General features: G+C 33.9%; 1 protein-coding gene across 3 annotated transcripts in view; it reads right to left on the bottom strand.

Moving 5' to 3' along the window:
- Positions 1-20,938, bottom strand: part of SLC39A10 (solute carrier family 39 member 10) — a 146,115-nt gene that overhangs the window by 28,501 nt on the left and 96,676 nt on the right. For all 3 annotated transcript variants that reach the window (XM_056794138.1, XM_007494539.3, XM_007494541.3), the window contains 2 exons: positions 4,487-5,487; positions 1,955-2,162 (listed from right to left, as the gene is read on the bottom strand). In XM_056794138.1, the coding sequence (XP_056650116.1) occupies positions 1,955-2,162; positions 4,487-5,476 (1,198 nt within the window). In that variant the 5' untranslated portion in view covers positions 5,477-5,487. The remainder of the gene's footprint in view (positions 1-1,954; positions 2,163-4,486; positions 5,488-20,938) is intronic.

Raw genomic sequence — 20,938 nt, 5'->3', positions numbered from 1 at the left:
AAACAATTTTTTAAGTGCTAAATGTCTACAACTAGCTTCACTTATTGTTCAAATTAGGTCACTTAAAACATTAAAGATCTTCAAACTTAAGTTATTCGCCAACTCCCTTTCTCATTATCTAGATAGAAAATGCATTCTTTTAAAAAGGAGTGCTCATCTGTGGAAACTTTCTAATTAACTTGGTTCAAAGCATGTGCAAGATGACAGTTTTCTTCACTGTTTCAGCATTTTAATTGGCAGAAAATGCTTAGCAGCCTTTTCACAACCCCCCTTGGTAATTATGCTAGGGTCAACTCTATGACTAAATCAGCCTATCTTGTGAAACAAACGATTTGCTTCCATTGGCAGCATAGACTGTATTTGGTTTACAACAGTCTTTGAACAAAGTTAATGAGGTAGTAGCTGTGTCACTACAGGAGATTTATATAGAACAAGTTAACCTTTCTTAATGATGCAGCAGTCATTAAAAATAATTACTTCCAGAACGTTTTCTAACAATTATTAACATCTACTAGGACAAAATTAATTCAAGCTTTATTTCTGACAATGCTAATAAGCACCTGCAAATGAATAATCAATATTCACTATTAGAACAAGCACAGTTTCTTTAATTCTCTCCAGAGTGCAATAACTGCTAATACTAAGTCCACTCAAACATCAAGCAAAAATTTCATTAGACTGTATGGAATATGACAATAGTACACTGTAAATGCTAATTAGAAAATTGTAATTCATCACTGAAATCTAAACAATGAATTAGAACTTTTAAAAGTATTTTGTTTCCTAAAAATAAGGGGACTGGGGAAAGAGAAGAGTTAAGGGAGAAAAAAAGGCTGGAAGAGGGAGAAGAATAGATTGCCTCTCTTTACATTTAATGAGAAAAACATGATTAAAGAAATTTTGAAAAAATGATAAGAGAACTTCAACCCATGTTCCTATTATAATCAGTATTTCCTGGGATGATTCTTCTCTGATTTCAAACACTAGCTTGGGAACCTTGCCCTTGCCCTCCCCCACCCCAAAAGAACTAAAGGAAAAAGCTCAAAATCATAGTTGACAATACATTCATTATAGCTCTTCTGTGTTATCCCAACCTTTTTGGTTCTCCATATCTTTCAGGATCTTGAGAAGATCTGAAACTTTACTTACCAAGAGGGCATACCTTTTCGATCTAGATGATGATTTAGCTCATCTACCTAGCTTTGTGGTACTTATTCACTCTCTTCTCTAAAGACTGACTCCCTTCCAGAGACTCAACTCTACTGGTTTCCATCCTTTCTGTCCACTCAATATCTAGGAATACCATACTTTAAAAATTCTCTATTTTATGTATTCATATTCTTATTCTATAAAAGGCATTACTTCAAAATCTTATGTTTCAAAGCTTAAGTGCCTTTGAATCCTGTTACAATTTGTATACAACCTTGTTAACTATATTCACAGCTATCATAATTTTATAAACTTCACTTCTTTAATCTTTATCTTTCTAAAATAATTAATCTTAATTCAGATGCTTTATTTGGGCAATATTAAAAGAAATAATATTATGAGCAGCTCAGTTTAAAAATAGTAAATCCAGAAACATTCCTTTATCCTAATCTCTTTTTTCCTATCTTTAAATCAATTCTCTGGCTATGGAAAAACTTCAATATAAAAGTTACTTTGTTTTTAAAAAAACAATCTTTGCATTAAGACTGATCATAATCTCTCCTGATGAGCAGCAGAGCCTGATTGCAACACAGTGTCTGGTACATAGATGGTCTTAACAAATGCTTTTTTGTCTTGACTTCAATCAAGCTCAGGCTAAACTGGGAAGTGAACTGTACTGCTAACTTTCCCCATTACAAAAGAATATACACAGACCCTAGTAATAAAAATCAAATGCAAAACTTTGTTTAAAATAATAAATTATTTAGGAATGTTTTATTTAGGATAAACACACAGTCTTTCTTACCTGAGGCACCTATATTTGCTTTATCTGCAGAGATTATATTTTTATCCTTGTTCATATCTTCAAACAGGAGTTCATCAAAATGTTCAATACAAAGTCTGCTGTCAATTTGATACAACAATGCAGGACAAAGATATGTAAAGAGATCAGGAGAAATTGGAGTGTTGCCCCAATGACCATAGTATCGTAATAACTGGGTAACATTCAAACACTGCAAAGAAACAAATCCATTTCAATACATATTATAATATATATGTCACTATTAGGAAAATAACATTAAATAAAACTGTACTGTTAAAAAAACATTGAACCATTTAAAGGGAAAAGCTAAATAGATATCCATTATAAATGTAACTTGTATTAAGAATCCTACATGCCCCAAACCCTTAATATTAGTAGTTATCATAAATTTAAAATGTCCAAAATGTCAAATGCTTAGCTATACAATAGGGTAAATAAAAGTTTTTTGTAGAAAGCACATCAATTTTTCTTCTATAAACATGGAAAAAAAGACAACATCTGCTGCTAACATTCTCTCCAAAAGTAAATCAGCACAGCTGTTCTGGGTACCAAGCACTGACTAGAAGGCAGCAGCAGAAGAAAAAAGATGGTTTTATCAAGTAGAGCTCTATAATCTTATCAGTAAAAAAACACTAAGATAAAGCAAATAGATTATTCTTGTCCTTCAGGATTGTCCTTAACATTATGTAACGAGGCTCTAAGGCCTTTTTTGCACTTAGATGTATCACTACATGTTTGGCAATGGATCCTTGGGCTAGACCTTTAAACATCACATGCTATGTGTATGCTTAAGAAGTAAAAAGTGAAAGAGCATTCTGAACCACGGAAGACAACAAATTTGATGGTCATTCTGTTTCAAAAACTTTTTTTAAAAAAATATACTAAAGTAGTATAATTATCCCAAAATTCCTAAAATATGGAAAAGTGATCTTTAAAAAAGTTTGTCGCTCTTCACATCCAGAGAAAGAACTGTGGAAGTAGAAACACATAAGAAAAACAACTGCTTGATCACATGGATCAATGGGGATATGATTAGAGATGTAGACTCTTAAGTGATCACCCTAATGCAAATATTAATAATATGGAAATAGGTCTTGGTCAATGACACATGTAAAACCCAAGGGGAGCGGGGGACATGAATCATGCAACCATGGAAAAATATTCTAAATTAATTAGTTAAATAAAATTTTTCAATTAAAAGAAAAATTTATATATCAGCATAGGTGTGCCTTTAAGACAATGAGTATTTCTTGATGAATAGTAAAAAGAAACTGACTCAAAACTGGGTATCATCTCTTTCCTTAAAAATCTCCTTATAAAGGATCTAGCCCCAGTTTCAAGGAGCCCTGGAAGCAAAAAGGCCAGTGCTATGAACTAAGAGCCTGAATTTGGATCAGTAATTAAAAGCCAGGATACAGAATTTAGAAACCAATGAAGAGAGAAGATGTAGAAGCAACTTAAGAAGAAGGGCTTTCTCAAGAAGTTTGGCTAGGAAGACAGGAGAGATAGATGATAATATCTAGTAGGGTCTATTTGCAGGCAGATAGGAAGGAAGAAGCCAGGAGTTGGTACTAATACTATATTCATAAACACTTAGGAAAAAGAGCCAGCAGAGGTTAGCCAACAAAAGCCAAGATGTACTTAGGTGTTCTGAAATTTTCCTCTTGGATAAATTATATAAAATCAGAGGGCTGTGGAGGTGTTCTTTTTATTTTTTTTAAAGCCAAATCTGTGTTATCAGGTTAGGAATTTCCAGTAAGGAACTACCTCATTAATGAAGATCAGCACCTTGGAGGTCATTGGAGCATTGAGAAATTGTTAGTATCAATATTTACAGACAGCATTTGAAGCCTGATTCCAAGACCAGCCCCTTCTCCATGCCACACTGCTTTATCTTTATTAATTTTTTGTAAACTAATTTTTTCAAATCTCTGGAAAAATTCTGCCTCCTTTGAAGGATTAGAGAAAAAATATGCAATTGTGCTAAGTGGGTCCACTATAAATGTTACCTAATATTAAGTGGGCTCTTACTGCAGTAAAAGCAATGTTTGCTCCTTTCTAATTAATTTACTATTCCAATCCCTCTGGAGGCTGTTCCAAATATTCTCTTCTCATCTCATCCCTCTCAGTAACAACTCTCTCCACAACCTTTTAACTAAAGGATTTGTCTCATTCATACATACATATATTTTAAATAAAGTTTCAATTTACTTTAAAATTTAAGAGCCATTTTTAGTTTACTAGTGGTTGACTATTACCATTAGGATCTAACAAAGTTCTTTGTTTGGCATTCAAGCTCTTTACCACTAGATCTTTTCTACATTGTAAGTCTCATACCTTCCTCCTCTTCACACCCTCTACTACCTCACTATATTGGTCTAAATGTTATTCCTCATACAGCATACATATTCTATTTGAGAAAAGCTTGAAATTTGAATGACTATTTTTGCTTTCTAACATCTTTAATTATCCAAATATTAAGAATCATTAAGAGAAGTCTCATTCCATACTTACCTCTTCATTGTGACTATGATCCTTATGACTATGTGCTGAAGAGACTGCATTTTTTTTCACATCGTTCTGCTTGTGGGGGGCTTCCCGCTTTCGAGGGTGCCAATGCTCTTCATTATGAGGATCAGGATCTTGGTGACCATGGTGGCCATTATGTTCCGGAAGGTGTACATGATCATATTTGTGGACCCGATTATGCTCATGCTGTTCTCCCTGATTGTGGTTAGGGGCAGAATCAGGTGTAGTAACTTTCTTTCCTTTTTTCTTCTTCTTAGGTTTCCGAAGTTTAACTTCAGCTTGCTCCTGAGTTGTGTTAGTCTCAGATGATGGAGCATGGCTTGGCTCTCCATGTTCACTGTGAGTCATGGAATCATTATGAGAGTGGTGTGTAGTGTTATGGTCAAGGTGAGGATGCAGATGATGATGGTGATGGGGGTGGCGATTATGGTCATGAGAATGCTTATTTTCAAATTTTACAGGTACTTCAGCTGTGTCTTTTTCTGGGTCACATTTGTGGTTTCTTTTTGACATTCCACTAGTCCCAGTTTGATTTTCTGAATTTAAGTGATTATGGGAATGTTGATGGTTATGAGAATGAAAATGTTTTCCTTCCTGAACAGCTAAAATATCTAAGTGAGAAACATGATCGTGACCAATATCCTCATGATTAATCTCAACTACTTTTATCTCTCCAAGGCCCAAGCTTGTTAAAAGTTTCTCCAGACCAAAAAATGACAATCTTCCGTTTTCACCATAGCGAGCAAAAAGTTTTTCAATGTAGTATTTTTTTTCATTTTCAGCATCCGGCACTGAAAACTTACTTGCCTCCGATTCTGTTATACCACCATGAAGATATGGTGCCTCTGAGATTTGGTAATCATTATGGTTGTGATTATGATGGTCATGCCCTTCCTCATGGCAGTGGTTGCACTGATGGAAAATAAAGGTCAGCAAACAAATGAGGCAAAATTTTGTGTGCATGTGTACCTTCATTTCTGATCTTCCTGTGAGAGGAGAAAGAGAGAGATTGAAATTAATTTCCATTTATAGGAGAAACATTTTTAAAACTCCACAGGTCTTCTAATAATTTATATTTATATAAATGCTTCTCCAGCAACTTCTATTCCTTTTTCATCCTTTCTATATTCAATCATACACACACACACACACACACACACACACGCCTAATTCCATTCTACTCTACTAAAAACGCTTTTTCAACTCTACCTAGAAATCACCTCTTCCTTATAAGTGTAATTTTACTTAATCATAAAAGTTGCTACTTATTATATATATAGTTGGTTTTAACTCTTTCTGCCATCTTTGTTTTTATATATTTATTATAATAATGATATTCATTTTAAAAAACTTGATAATATAAATTACTATTTTAGGGCAGTCCCCAAAATAGCACCTGATTTATATTCAGCCTTTACTTGGCTCTAATCCATATAAATGGCTACAACCAGAGAGGAAACTATCAAGTCAACAGTGGATGAATAAATGTAGACTATTTCAGGCAAAACAATAGTCTTCTCCAGTCTATAATCAAATTCAGGAACAGCTAAATAGCTGATTGTGGATTCAAATTAAAATGTGCAGATGAACATCATTATCATCAATGATTTGCTTTCAAATGACACTCTGAGACTTTGTATAACAAACATAAAAAGGCAGTTTGATAAAAATACTGAAAATTGTCAATGGTCTTCTGCAACTAGAAACAGGCAGTACTGTACAGTAGGAACAGTTTTGGAGTATAAGGACCTGGATTAAAATTTAGCTTCTATTCTTTGCTATCTGTGTGGCTTGCAGCAAGTCAGTTAAACTCTCCAATTTCCTCATTTGCAAAATGAGGGAGTGAAACTAGATAGCCTCTACAGTCGCCAGTTTTTATTCTATGACCCTATATAATCCTATAAATGAAAAAGGTCAATACAAATGAGAAAGGCTGTAATGGAAGAGTTCTCTAATCATAAAATAGTGTCCTAGAGTAAGAGGATCTCTATAAATATCTGGAGTTTTCTCAGGCAAATGGGATTCAGCCACACAAAACATTCAAAAACAAAAAGAATTCAGTTCATATGTGGATATAGTATTTAAGTCTGATTAATGCAGATAAAGTAAGGTAATGAATGCCTTGGTAATAGCATATTTGAAATTTTTTAAAATAATCTAATCAGAATCTGGAAAGGGCTGCAAACAAGTCTTGGTGGCAAAATTTATTAAGCATAACCAAAAAGCTTCAGTTTGAGCTATCATTTTGCTGCATGAAAATGGTATAATTGTCAATAAATATATTACTCCCAACTTACAAAATTAAAGGGCTACTTCTACAGGAGCTATTAATATCCTACTTATTATAACTGTGGTACTCAGAACTGAATACAATTTGAGGCAATTTGATATGGATACAACACATCTATTCGTGTCTTAGTTATGGGCATTTTCTCTAACTATCCTCCATATCTGGAATACTCTGCATTCTGACCTCTCCCCCTCCTGCTTTCCCTAAGATTCCTTCAAATCCCAACTAGACTCCCATCTTCAGGAAGACCACAAATCTCTCTTTAATTCTAATACCTTCTTCTCTTAGTTATTAGTTTGCTTGTTGTCTCCCCATTAGATTGTGAGATCCTTGAGAGCAGCATGTCTTTTGCCTCTTCTTGTATCATCTTATAAATGTGGAATTGATTTTTTAATACTCAAATTTAAGACTATATTTATTTATCTGTCCTGGACTTCATTGAGATTCAGCCCAATATTTTATCCTGCTGAGATTCTTTGGGATCCTGTCATCATTTAATGTTAGCTGTCCATTCCAGATATAAGTAAACTACACAAGTGATAAGCATACCATCTCTGCCCTTTATACAAGTCATTGATAAAGATGTTAAAATGCACAGTGCCAAATACAGATTCCTGGAGTACTCCATTAGAGAGCTTCTGCCACAATGATACTAAAGCATTAAAAAAAACCACACCGTGAATCTAATCTTTTTCTTTTCTAGATATTCACCAACCATATCTTTAATTACTCTTCCAAAAATTTCCCCAGAAATTGAGGCACACTGGTCTACTGATTATAAATTGCCTTCTTCCCTCTTCTGAAAACTGAGACATAGGCCCTTTTCCAATCTTGAGTAACTCCCATTTTCCGTGATCCTTCAAGCATCATTGATGATGTTTTTGTAATTACACATGCCACTTGTCTTCTGGACCAGAAATGTAGTAAGTCTGGACCAAGTGACTTGAATTCATCCTCCTTATCCTGGATTGCAACTCCCTATTAAGCATTTTTGTTCTGTCAATTCTATTGTAAAGTCCTCTTCCCTTGCATAGAAAAAAGGGAGGGAGGAGATGAACAGGTCTATTGTCTCTCTTTTGTTAATTTTCATCACATCATCTTTGCTCCCAAGTAAAGATCCTATCTCTTCTTTTGTCTCTTTTCCTCCCAATGTAACTTAAAAAGCCCTTTTTGTTATCCTTAGTTTTTCTTGATTGCTGCAAGTTCATTCTGAATTTTTAAATTCCAAATACTCTTATTAGGTCAGTGCCACCATCTTAAAAATCACTTTTCTGTTGCTCAGTCTTGCTTTCACTTTCTGCACATTTCTCTTCTTATAAGCAGATTAGTTCTATGGAACCCATCTAGCAATCTAAGAGCAGCTTCGGACTTGGAAATAATTGACTTATGGGACCTACTCACAGGACCAAAATTATATAATATTAATTTCTTTATATGTAAAATGAAGGCTAATGATTTCTCTAATTGTCATATAAAAGGAGCCACAAAATGGTGGGAAGACTAACTTTGAAGTCAGAAGACCTGTTTAAATTCTTATAACAACTTGTAACCGTTTGGGGAACCAACTTAACCTCACAAAGCCTCCATTTCCTAATCTATAAAATGAAGGGATAAGATGAACTTTCAGGTCACTTCTAATGCTACAGTATAGTTCTACATCATTTCACAAATATCATGTTCTATTTTTCATATGGAAATTAAGGCATAGGAAGGTTGAAGGACTTGTTCAAGATTATATCTTGCTAGCTAAATACTGGAATCAAGGCTGAAATTCAATTCTTTGGATATTTTGCAAGAGATTAGGAGAAAGATCATTTTGAGGTAGGACAAGGTTGAAAAATCTCAGGGAAAAGATGGTCTATCAATAAGAATTTCTTAAGTGTCACTGTGCTGAGCATTGGGAATACAAGTACATACAAAGGATAAAGTTCATATTCTAATGGAGTAAACAAATAAATATACATATACACATTTATACATATATAGAGTATAAATATAATAAATTCAAACTTAAGGCTACTAAATTTAAGGTAACTTTGAGTAGGGAGACAATATCAGTTAGGAGGATCAGGAAAGACTTCATGCAGTAGTTAGTGTTTGATTAAAGAGAGGGATTCTAAAGTGAAAATAAGGACAGACAATGCAAAAGCAAAGATGTGAAAATGAAAGATGGAATGTCCTATGTGAGGAAGACAGAAGGCAAATTTGCCAAAAGAGCAGAATTTAGGAGAAGGGAAGTACTTAGCTGGAAAGAAAGGTTGGGACCAGATTGTGAATAACTTTAAAAGCTAAACACAGGCAATAAATAGGCAATCACTGAAGTTGATTTAGTAGGAGAATGCCCCAATCAGTCACGCATTTAAGGAAAATCACACTAGTAGCAATATACAAGAATGGTGAGAAAGCAGAGAATCCACAAAACTGTTGGAATAATCCAGGTGAGAAGTGAGCATTACCTATGAGAGGGGAAAGCCTGAAAGTTGGATGAAAGGATTTTTGGCAACAGAAATAGCAAGATTTTACAGCTATTTTCAACTGTGACAGTTATAACTTTTTCTATGTCAATTAGTCTCTCTGGCAGTAGGGAGTTGTTCTCTGGCAGTTGGCAGAAACATACTCTCAGAGACTCTCTCTCAGGGCTGGGGGAGGTAACATCTTTGCCTCTCTGTCTGTGGGAAAGATCTGAAGGAGCTCAGTGTTTTTCTTTACCAATAACCACTTGAAAGAGATCCCAAAACAAAAACATCCCAAAATATCACAAATTCCAGAACTTGAAGGTCAAAGAGAAAATATTTCAAAAGTAGCCAGGAAAAAAAAAATTCAAATACTGTGGAGCCAGAGTATCACACAAGATTTTAGCACCTTCCATGTTAAATGAGAGGAGGGCTTGGAATAAAATACTCCAGAAGATAAATTGGGAACAAAGAATAACCTATGCAGCAAAACTGAATATAAACCTTTATTAAGGAGAGGGTTAGGATATGGATATTTTATGAAAGAGAAGAAATTCAAGCATTCCTGAAGGAAAAGATCAAGAGAAACATTAAATGGTAAACAAGAAAGAGAAAGCAAAAGGGATTTGAAAAGGTTCAATTTTTTGCCTTTGTATATTGGAAAATGATGCCCGTATTTTTTAAGAACTTAAAACTATTAGGACATTTAGAAAGTGTCTATATAGAGTGCAAGAGTAAGTTGATTATGTTGGAATAATAAAAAAAAAATTTAAAACGATAAGTGAGAAAAAAGGATGCTCTGAGGGAAGGGAGAAAAGGAATGGAGAAAATTATCTCACATAAAAGACTTGGAAGAGCTAGAGGTAGTGAGCAATGCTTGAATCTCACTCACAAAAGGACCCCCCTCCCCCCATCTCTCTCTCACAAAGTGCAAATAAGGAAGTATAAGGGAATAAGGGGAAGAAGTAAAAAAAAAAAAAGAACAGATAAAATAAGGCAGGGATGAAAAATAAAAGACTTTAGAGGAAAAACTGGATAAAATGACAAGAATAAATAGAAGAAAATAGGATGGAGGAAAATGTATAGTTAGTAATCATAATTGAATATGAATGGGATGAAATCACCCATAAAATAGAGGCAGTGAGCAGAATGGATTAGAAACTAGAATCCAACAACATGCTGTTTACAAAAAACCACACTTGAAACAGACACATACAGAATTTTTAAAAAGGGGCTGGAGCAGAATCTATGTTTCAGTTGAACTTTAAAAACAGTAAGAGTAGCAATCATGATCAAAGCAAAAGCAAAAATATATCTAAGCAAAAAAAAGTACATCTTACTAAAAAGAGCCAATTACCAAATATATACACCAAATACTAAGCATATATGCACCAAACAGCATAACATCCAAATTCTTAAGTTAGATGAATTATAGAAGGAAACATTCAATAAAACGATACTCATAGGAAACAACCTTTCCCTCTCAGAGATAAAGCTAACCAATAAAATAAATCAGAAAGAAGTCAAGGGGATGAAAAGAATCTTAGAATAGTTAGATACGATAGATCTCTGGAGAAAATTGAATGGGTGTGGAAAAGCACACCTTTTTCTCAGCTATGCATGGCAATTTCACAAAAAAGAAAAAAAAAACATTTATTAGGACACAAAAAACACACAAATATAGAAAAGCAGAAATATTAAATGCACCCTTTTAAAGCCATAATACAAATTATATTTAATAAAAAACCATGGAAGCATATATTAAAAGTTAATTGGATGGATGAAGAGCCAGGCCTAGAGATGAGAAGCTCTGGGTTCAAATGGAACTTCAGACCCTGAGCAAGTAATTTAATCCCAACTGCCTACCTAGTCTTTACTATTTTTCTGCCTTGAATTGATACTTAGTATTAATTCTAAGTCAGAAGATAAAGGTTTTTAAGAAGTTAACTGGAAACTAAATAACCTAAATTTAAAAATAGAAACAATATTTCATGAGAGAATAAACTTGTAGGATCCAGTTAAAGCTTTACTTAGAGGAAAATCTGTATCATTATTCAATATAAGAGGAAAAAAAGCATATAACCCAGCATGCAACTAAAAAAACAAAAACAGTGAACCAAACTAAAAATCCACAAGTAAACACTAAAATGAATATTCTGAAAGGCCAGAAAGGAATAAAACTGAAAGTGTGAAAACCACTGAATTAACAAATAAAACTATCATTTGATTTAATGAAAAAATAAAATAAACCATTGGTTATATTAAAGTAAGAAATTAAATTATTAGTATTAAAAATTAAAAGTGAATGTACCAGCAATGAAGATGAAATTAAAACAATTATTAGGAATTATTTGGTCCACTTATGTGCCAGGAAAACTGACAATCTAAGTGAAATATGAATATTTACAAAAATATAAACTATTTAGATCAACAGAAAATAGAATATTTAAATAACTTCAGAAAAAAGAAATTAAGCAAGTCATCAATGAACTCCATAAGAAAAAATCCCCAGGATCAGAATTCTACCAAACATTTAAGGAATGATAACTATAAACTTTTGCAGGGGAAAAAAGGTAAAAAAGGAGTCCTACCAAATTCCTTGTTAAGATAAAAAAAAATTTTTTTTAATACTATCAAAGAGATGTATTGTAGTAATATATCCCCCAAAGATCAAGCACTGACCAGGTGGGATTTATTCCAGGAATGCAGGGCTGGTTCAATATTAGGAAAACTATCAGCATGATTGATAATATCTATAACAAAGTCAATAAAAAAATCATAATTGTATCAATAGATGTAAGGAAAGCCTTTGACAAAAAACAATACCCATTCCTATTGAAAACATTAGAAAGCATAGGAATCATTAGTATTTATCTAAAAACAAAGAGTAATCATTATCTGTAACATGGATAAAAACTAAAGGAGTGAAGCTTTGTCTAGTTATTTCAGTTGTCCCACTCTTTCTGACCTTATTTAGGGTTTTCTAAGCATAAATACTCCCTTCTCCAGCTCATTTTACAGATAAGGAAACTCAGGCAAACATGATTAAGTGACTTATCCAAGGTCACATCTAAATTCTGGTCTTCTTTATTCTGAGACCTGCAGTCTTCTATCTAATGTGCCACCTAGTTGCCCTACATGGGTGGAAGCAAGGACATGTATTATCACCACTACTGTTCAATATTTTATTGTATTGGGGCAGGGAGAGGAGGGGAAAAAAAGAATTTGTAATCCAAAAACTTTTTTTCCAATGTTAAAAAATATTTAAATGTAACTGAGAAATAAAATTTTGTAAAAAAGAATTTATGAGCAAGATTGTTTCAGAAAAATCTGAAAAGACTTCTCAGGCAACTCAGGCAAAGTGAACAGAATCAGGAGAACAGTATACACAAATACTTTATGCAATTATAAAAAAAAAATTCCAGTGGTCCCCATAAATAAAAATGCTATCCATCTCCAGAAATAATCAGTGAACTCTGAAAGCAGATAGAAATCAATTATTTACTTTTTGTTTTGCTTTTTTGTATTTTTCTTTGTGTGGTTAAAAGCAGTAAGTTTAAGAAAAAAAATCTTGCAGTGAATGAAGTGTTAAATAAATCTAAGTTCTCATTTTCTTCAAAATGAGTTTAAACTAAACTTCTCTGAGGAAATCTGACCTTTCTGGTTATTTTGACTAGACATATACTATTTAATTTTTCAGGGCTGAATTAGTTTGCACTTTATGACATTTCTTTATAATTTTTTTATTGTTGTATGCACATTGCATGTACTATAAAAACCATTAACTGGCAAAGCTGTTCTTTGTATATAAAGTGTTCAAGACCATAGACCTTTAAAGGGAGGTTTAAACAACAGAGAAATGATGGTCAGGAGCCCAGAAAGAGGGGGAGAGGGAGTGGTATACAAGATGATTTAGGCCTGTGATGGTGAACCTATGACACACATAGCCATTTTCAATGATCTCAGCAGCATGTGGGCTCTAGCTCGGGGACAGGGACAGGATGTTGGGCAGCTAGGGAGGGGCAAACTCTGGAGGAGTGACTGGAACCGTACCACTAAAAAACATAGCAATGGCTTTACTCACAATTTTCCCCTCTACATACTTTTGTGAAACCTTATTCTCAGAGTTAAATAATATCAAAACCAACAAAAGAAACAGTTTGACAGATGAAGTTAGTAATGCTTGCTTGGGCTTGAAGTGTACAAAATACCAATCTTCAATTAAAGATTTAGCCAATGAAATTCAGCAACAAAAAAGTCATTAATGGGCAGGTTAGTTAAAGAATTCACCCTCCCCCACACTTATTTTAGTTCACAGCAGCCCACACAAGTTAAATATCAAGACAAACAAAAGAAATCGACTGACAGATAAACAAAGAAGTCACTAAGCAGGGAAGTTAAATAATTAGTTTTTGGTTTATTAAATACAGTTATATATTACAATTATACATTTGTGTTATTTAAACTATAAATATCATGAAATTATGGAGGGTTTTTTTCCCCTCAAAGTGACACACCACCTGAGTTATGCTTGGTTTTTTGGCAAATTTGACACACCAAGCTCAAAAGGTTGCCCATCACTGATTTAGACAATGTTAAGGAGATTGGAGAGAACAAGTTATCAGAGTTATATATTTGGTTATGTTGTATTTAGCTTTGCTAAAACGTGGGTTGCCTGAAGTAATATTACTAACTAAATCTTCAAAGATAGATTAAAATCAGATTCAAGGATTCTATATTTAATTTACTTAAGCAATGGAGAGCTATTAATTTTTGAGTAGGAAAGTGGCTACTGTGGTGTACTGATTATTCAAATATATTAATGGGGGAAAGACTTAAAGGAAAAGATACCAAGTTAGGAGACAATCCAGACAAAATAAGTTATGTGATTTTACGTATCACTGCAACTTAAGGTTGATACTACAGGTATTATCCCTTATTTTACTGGTGAGGAAATTACAGATAAGTTAAATGAATTGCCCATAGTCACAAAGCTAGTGAAGAGAATTTGAATCCAGGTCTTCCTAACTCCAAATTTAACACTATTCATTATTAACATGCTGCATCACAAAACTCCAAAAGTCTCAATTAGAGATATAGCAGCAACAGAAGGAAATGGGTTATAAGTATTATAAAGGCAAAAGACAATCACAATGCATTGGAGAGAAAGAGGAATCAAAGAATTTTAAACTTGCATGACTATAAGAATGGCAAAATTATCAAAAGAAATGATAAGTTTGGTCACTAGAAGATATTGCTAAGCACCACACTGGTTTTAGCACTTACAACACATATTTAGAGCTGGGAAGGGAGGCTACAGATCATCTAGTTCAACTTCATCAGTCTACAAATTAAGAGAAAAGTGAGGTTCAGAGGCTAGGTGATACTCATAGCCATAATGACAGTAAGTAGAAGAATTCAAATGCAGGTTCTGATTCTAAATCCAATGCATTTTCCCAGTCTTAAGTAGTACTGGTCAAATTAAGCTTTGCACTAATGAACATTTTTGAGATAGAGTACCCAAACCACAATTTCAAGTTGCCTGTGGAACCCCACCCCCACCCCACATTATCCAAGATAGCAGAGGAAGTGCTGGAATTGGGTGGCTGGACAGAGGGGTGGGACATCCAAAAAATGTCCTCAGGTGCTGTGGAGAGGGGAACAGAGATGCCCCCTTGGAGTTGCTACCACACCTATGCCACTGCTTCATCAACACAGCCCTAGAGCAACAAGAGAGAAGAAATATTTGCTACAAAGTAAATGCCATCTCTATACCACAAATAGCAGTACTGCCAACTTAGGATCCAGTTCTTATGTCACTCCTCCTCCAGTATATGACTTCTCTAACGACACATAGGGCTGAGTTGGATCTTCCTTCTGAGTGGCTGTTTTCAAAATGTAGTCTGGGGAACCATTGATTCTTTCAGGACTCTGAGAGTCAAAATTATTTTCATAATAATATTAAGATACTTTCTAATATGGCTGGTATCAATAGATATAATCAACATAAATAAAAACTCTTGGGGGAAGGTCTTCAATAATCTTCAAAAGTGTAAAGGTATACTGGGAGCAAATTTTGAGAACCACAACTCTAGATCAGTCTGTACCATTACTATGTCTTCCTATTCATGGGCTCTATTCAATAGTTAGGCTACTTTTTCCACCTTCCCAAATAAACCCCTATACCTTCTAGGAATCACTACCTGTACATCAAAAGCTAAACAGCGATGTCTAAGGTTCTCACACACTCCTAAAATTTTCTTTTTGCCATCAATGCCTTGTGATGCAACAGCATCAAAAATGTTTTCTACATTTTCACAATAAGATACAGGATTCCACCTTAATAATCTTTCTTCTATTAATCACTTAAAACTGTGTTCTGTAACAATCATTTGAAAAACTGGCACTTCAGAACTTTCATTTTAAAAAGCAGGTGCATGACTAGCTTCAGTTCAATTTTCTCCATATTCTCATACTGTTTAACACTGTAGAAAACCTGGGTCGTCTGATGGTCCATGCTTTCTCATGAAAATATCTTTTTTACTAATAACTTAGACCATGTATTGAATGGTGGGGGGTAGGGGGGCAGGAGGGAGAAAGGAATAGGGAGGACATACTAAACACACAAATAATCCTGATTCCTCAGGGAGAACTTGACAATAGAGTTTACTTTGGGCTGCTCCTATGTGACCTTGAGCAATGAAATCTTTTAAAAACCCATTCTGTCAATGTTCATATCAAACTATCAAAGTTATAAGCTAGAATTCCTTCTGCTAAAAACCAATGAAAGTAAATGCTGTGGAGGGAATCATACTTTACAGGGAGGTTTAGGTTTTGAGTATTGTTGGAATCTGTAGTAACAAACCAAAATTTGTGAATTTACCAAAACAAAAACCTAACTTCTGTACAATGATGAGGTAGTCAAAACTTGTTATTGAAACACAGGCTCGTGCCTCAAGTTCAGAACTCAGTAAACAATTCAGAATGTTCAGTAATAAATGTACCTGTAGAATGAACAAAAGGATTTTTCTTACCCAAGTCATAGTTTTCCAGAATTCCTATTATCAAGCTTTCTATTGGACTTTTTGCATAAGAAATACAGAATTTATTCCTTTTTGTTAGGGTTTCCATTAAACTGAAGTTTTACTATATGACACAAAGTCATATTCAAATGCAAATTCATAAATAACAGAATTCTTTAAGTATGGGGAAGGGGTTGAATGTGTTTTTACCCCCCAATCATAATCAACAACTTAGCGAACAGGTAACACTGTTAAAAAACTGTAAACAAAGTGTATAATCACACTGGCAAAATAGGTTAATAAAGCATTAAAAGAATGCTTTTAGCAACAGAAAAAGTTTAGGGAAGGAATCTAGTAAAGCAATCATAGGGAGATCATTTTACTATCACCAAAACAAATGTTTGGTCTTCAAATTATAAGCAGATGAAGTACAGTTATACCACCTCACACATTTTATAATTCACTCCTATTACTATTTCCTACAATGTCAACCTGACATTTATCTACCAACATTCCTAATTTAACTAGAGCCAAATTTTTTTTCCCACATAAAAATCAGAAAGAGAGGGAATAAATCAGGGTTTATTATTTCATTTTAAAAGCAAGCACATAGGTGATGTACATCAAATCAAAAATTGTTTGTTGGATTACATTGTTTCTCTAAAATAGATTAAGATTGAATATTTAAAGAGATTTTCACTGGTTTTAAGTAAATTCCCTTTTTACTGAAGTATTGTCATATCCTAAGTATTTTTACCTCTAATTCCATAGGCCTCCCTAGCTTCCTGTCAAACTTAAGTGATTAATTCACTGAAATAGAGAAGCACAATGGATATGACAAATTCCAAATGTGGTGCTTCTAAGGCTTAGTATCTAGAACCAATTCCAACATGGTCATATTAGAAAAATCATTCATTGCTTTTTGCGGAACATTTCATCAGTAAAATAAAGGAAGTGGGTCAGATAACTCTAAGGTCCCCTACACATTATACATATTTAGCCTTAATGTTTTTCTTAAATACTTAACATAGAGACATTTTTGTAAAAGGTTTTCCATACATATCCCTGGCTAGTATAAACATAATCTCCCATTAAGCAGGGAAAAATATTCTAAGAAGCTAAATTAAATTATCCACTAGTCAGACACTCAAGTTTGAGACAGGACTTGAATTTAGTCTTCTAACCTACCATGCTTCTCAGAAACCATTAAATGTTACCTAACTTCAATTTATGGAAGATGCCCCCCCCAAAAAAATTCTATGCTCTAAACACAGAGCAGACATTCACTATTTGTTGCTAACTCTTCTATGTTCTTACTATATTGAGCTATAATCTTGAGACCTTAAGAGAAAAAGAGCATCCAGTCTCATTTCCTAACCCTGATCTAATATATTTCTATAAATCAGTAGTCCTAAGACACTTTGAAAGCTGTACTTTTATTTCTTGAAATTGTCCTATGAAAACTTTGAAAGCTTAACTGTAGGAAAATATCAATATGCAAATTATTGAATCCCTAGTCCATGCCAAGCACTGTGCTAAATGAAGACACAAAGATGAGTCCTTGCTCTCAAGGAGCTTACAAACTAACGGGAGGGGAAAGCATACAAATATATACAGAATAGGAAGCATTTAATAAGAGTATGCCTTTAGAATTAGTTAAGTTATGGAAGCCTTTAAGTAAAAGGGTTATTAGTTGGTATTTAGAGGCATCTAAGAAAGTCAAGTAGGCTTGGCTAAAGTAGAGAAGGCAGAGAATTCTAAGAATGAAGAATAACCAGAGAAAATGCCAGTAGAGATGGAGTGTTATGTTCACAGATTAACCAAGCCGCCAGTATCACTGGAGTGTGTTGGAGAGTGATGTATAAAAATTGGAAAGGTGAGAGGCTAGGTTATGAAGAGCTTTGAATACAAGCAAGCATTTTCTATTTGATCCTGGAGACAATAGGGAGCCACTAGTTTTGAGCAGAGGTTGAAATGGTCATGAGTTTTAGGAAAATCACTTTAATGGCTGGAAAATGGAATGGTGGGATGTGGGAGGCAGGCAGACCCATTAGCTGGCTACTTCAATGGTCCAGTCATTCATGATGAGGGCCTGCTGGTAAAACTTGAGAATCTTTCAGAAGACACATTTTTGCACACAAGTCATTACCCATAATTTTTGTTTTCACTACAAATGGTTTTGATCACTTCCTTCATTTTGTGAAGGCTTTCAGTAAACTTGGAGAAAACAATTCCACCCCAAAAGAATGACCTAGAAAAATAAAGAAATAATATCTGGGGTAATTTAGGATTTAAGCTCAAGTAAAATGGACTGCTTAGAGGCATATAGTTTCTCCTACTGTAATAGGCTACAAGCAACTACTTGGTAGGTATATTATAGAAGAGATTCCTATCCTTATATAGATTAGACTAGATATATGTCTTCTGAAAGCAATTCCAAAAAAGGAGATCCAAAAATGTTTTGACCATATCATTGCATGAAGTATATGGTCCTTCCAAGAACAGCAAGTACAAAACCTTATTTTGTCATTAAGTTTTAGCATATTTGGATTTAAGTATGACTTAGCCACTTCTTTCTCTAGGTTTTATCTTTTTTATTTTAAAGTGCCTTATTTTTCATTGGTGAATATAAAGGCCATCTTAATTCCAATTTTAACAGAAAGTACTATTGCTGTTAATTCCATTCCCAAATTTAAGGTGAAATTTTCAATTAATACTATGCAGGACTGTTTTCTTTTATGAGCTACTATCAATTTATAGTCACTACATGCAACCTTTAAAAATTTATCAGTTTCATGGTTTTCACTCTTAATAACATACAAACTAAACCTTAAAATAAAACACCGTTAAGAGTTTTATCACTTCAGATTTTATTTTCCAATGAAGATAAACAAACAAAAAACTAACAAGGAAGCATGAAATCATGCAATACAATTTATCTCTATAAATATATTATATTTTATAGACAAGAGAAACAAACTGGAAGAGCATGAAGTTGTTATTCTTTCCCAACTCCTTGTTTTTGCTTTAATATTTATGTAATCTCCCCCCAAAACCCCAAATTATCTAGTCATCAAATAGACTAATATATAACAGGCTAAACACATGCCTTGATCTCATTGAGCAACACTTTAGAAAAACGGTAGAAATAAAATAATATGCAGGTTTTAGGAAAGGACATTTTAGAAAAAACTAGGCCATTAAATTTAAAATTCAGTAAATTAACACCAGGGGGCACCACTATGCTATTGTTATATATAGTCCACTTTTGAATTCACATGGATAAATTCTTCTGATAGTTATTTTAAATGTTCACAGTAAGATTATAACAGTAAATATGTGAGTTCTGTGGCTATACATTAGCTAAGCAAGGTTTTTCTCCCAACTGCTTTCCTACTCTAGTCAATCTTGTTCTGTTCTTTCTCTTTCCCAAGTCTTGCCAATTGGCCTAACTAGGCCTGTTCTATACAGTCAATTATCTTTAAAATACAAGATTTCAAAATTCCCCTTCATGAATCTTGCTTTCCAAAAAGCAATTTTCATTGAGAGGAAGGGAGAAAGGAAGAGAGACAATATTTTATTTTTCTTATTTCAACCAGTATTTATGACATGCTTACAATGTGTCTCAACAAAATAAAGGATTTTTTTTTTCTGCTAAAAACATTATTAAGCTAAATTTGAAGGCAGATTCAAGAAAGAAAAATGGAAATATTCTTAAAATGATCTTCTTAAGTATATGGAAAAAAAAAAGCTGAGTTAAGACTACCCAAAATAGTCCTTGATGTGGAGTCAGGCACTTGAAATATCAAACATAAAGTGGTTATCCTTAAAAGACCCAATAGTCCTAGAGAACATTAGTTACATATCTGTGGGCATTCAAATCAGTCAGGGAACAATGAAGGGAGGAAGAGAAAAAGACACAAGAAAAAAAGGTAACTATAAATTTTACTTAGCCCACTAATAGTACTGAATCCCGCTGCTGTGGGGAAAAACACATCACATTAACAAGACACAACTACATTAAGGTATACAGTAACACCACCATAAAGTGTGGCTGCATCAGTATTAGAGAAAATACTCCACGTGGCTGTATTTTAGTCCTACTCTTTATTCTCAGTCAGGTTATTAAAAAAGCAAACACATACGCATACCCTAAATACATCTTCTAATATCTCAGCACTTCCCAATTCAGTGGGCAAAGAAAGTACAGTGTTGAAGGAGGCTAAATTCTGTAATTGATAATATGCCAAGTTTCTGTTTCTATTCCAATCAGAAAAATCTGGGCAAGATCTGGAACTGGCAAGTTCCATTGTAAAAATGACTAAAACGAGGTATGAATTTTTTTAAAAATAAAGATTTCTGGGTTTGGCACTCAATTCCTTATTTTTAAATTTACACCTGCACATTTAAACCAATTCAAAACTGGATTCTCTCCAACAATACCTTTGTATATTCATAAAGTTAATGTGGGATTTACACATAGGAAGTACCAGGGATTCATAAATACAAAGTCAAGCAAATAAATTCTTCAAAAACAGTAAGCTCCTTAGGTTCCAACTTAAAGGGTCCTAGGGATAAATCCACCAATAAGGAAGTTTCATATAGAAAAGGTTATCCTATCCATTCCAGCCCCCTCCCCCATCAACATCAAAACCCCAAGCTATCAAAACAA

This window comes from Monodelphis domestica, chromosome 4 (genome assembly GCF_027887165.1).
Source record: "Monodelphis domestica isolate mMonDom1 chromosome 4, mMonDom1.pri, whole genome shotgun sequence".
Taxonomy (NCBI): Eukaryota; Metazoa; Chordata; class Mammalia; order Didelphimorphia; family Didelphidae; genus Monodelphis; species Monodelphis domestica.
The sequence above is the reverse complement of the archived record's forward strand: the minus strand, read 5'-3'. Positions and strand labels throughout refer to the sequence as shown.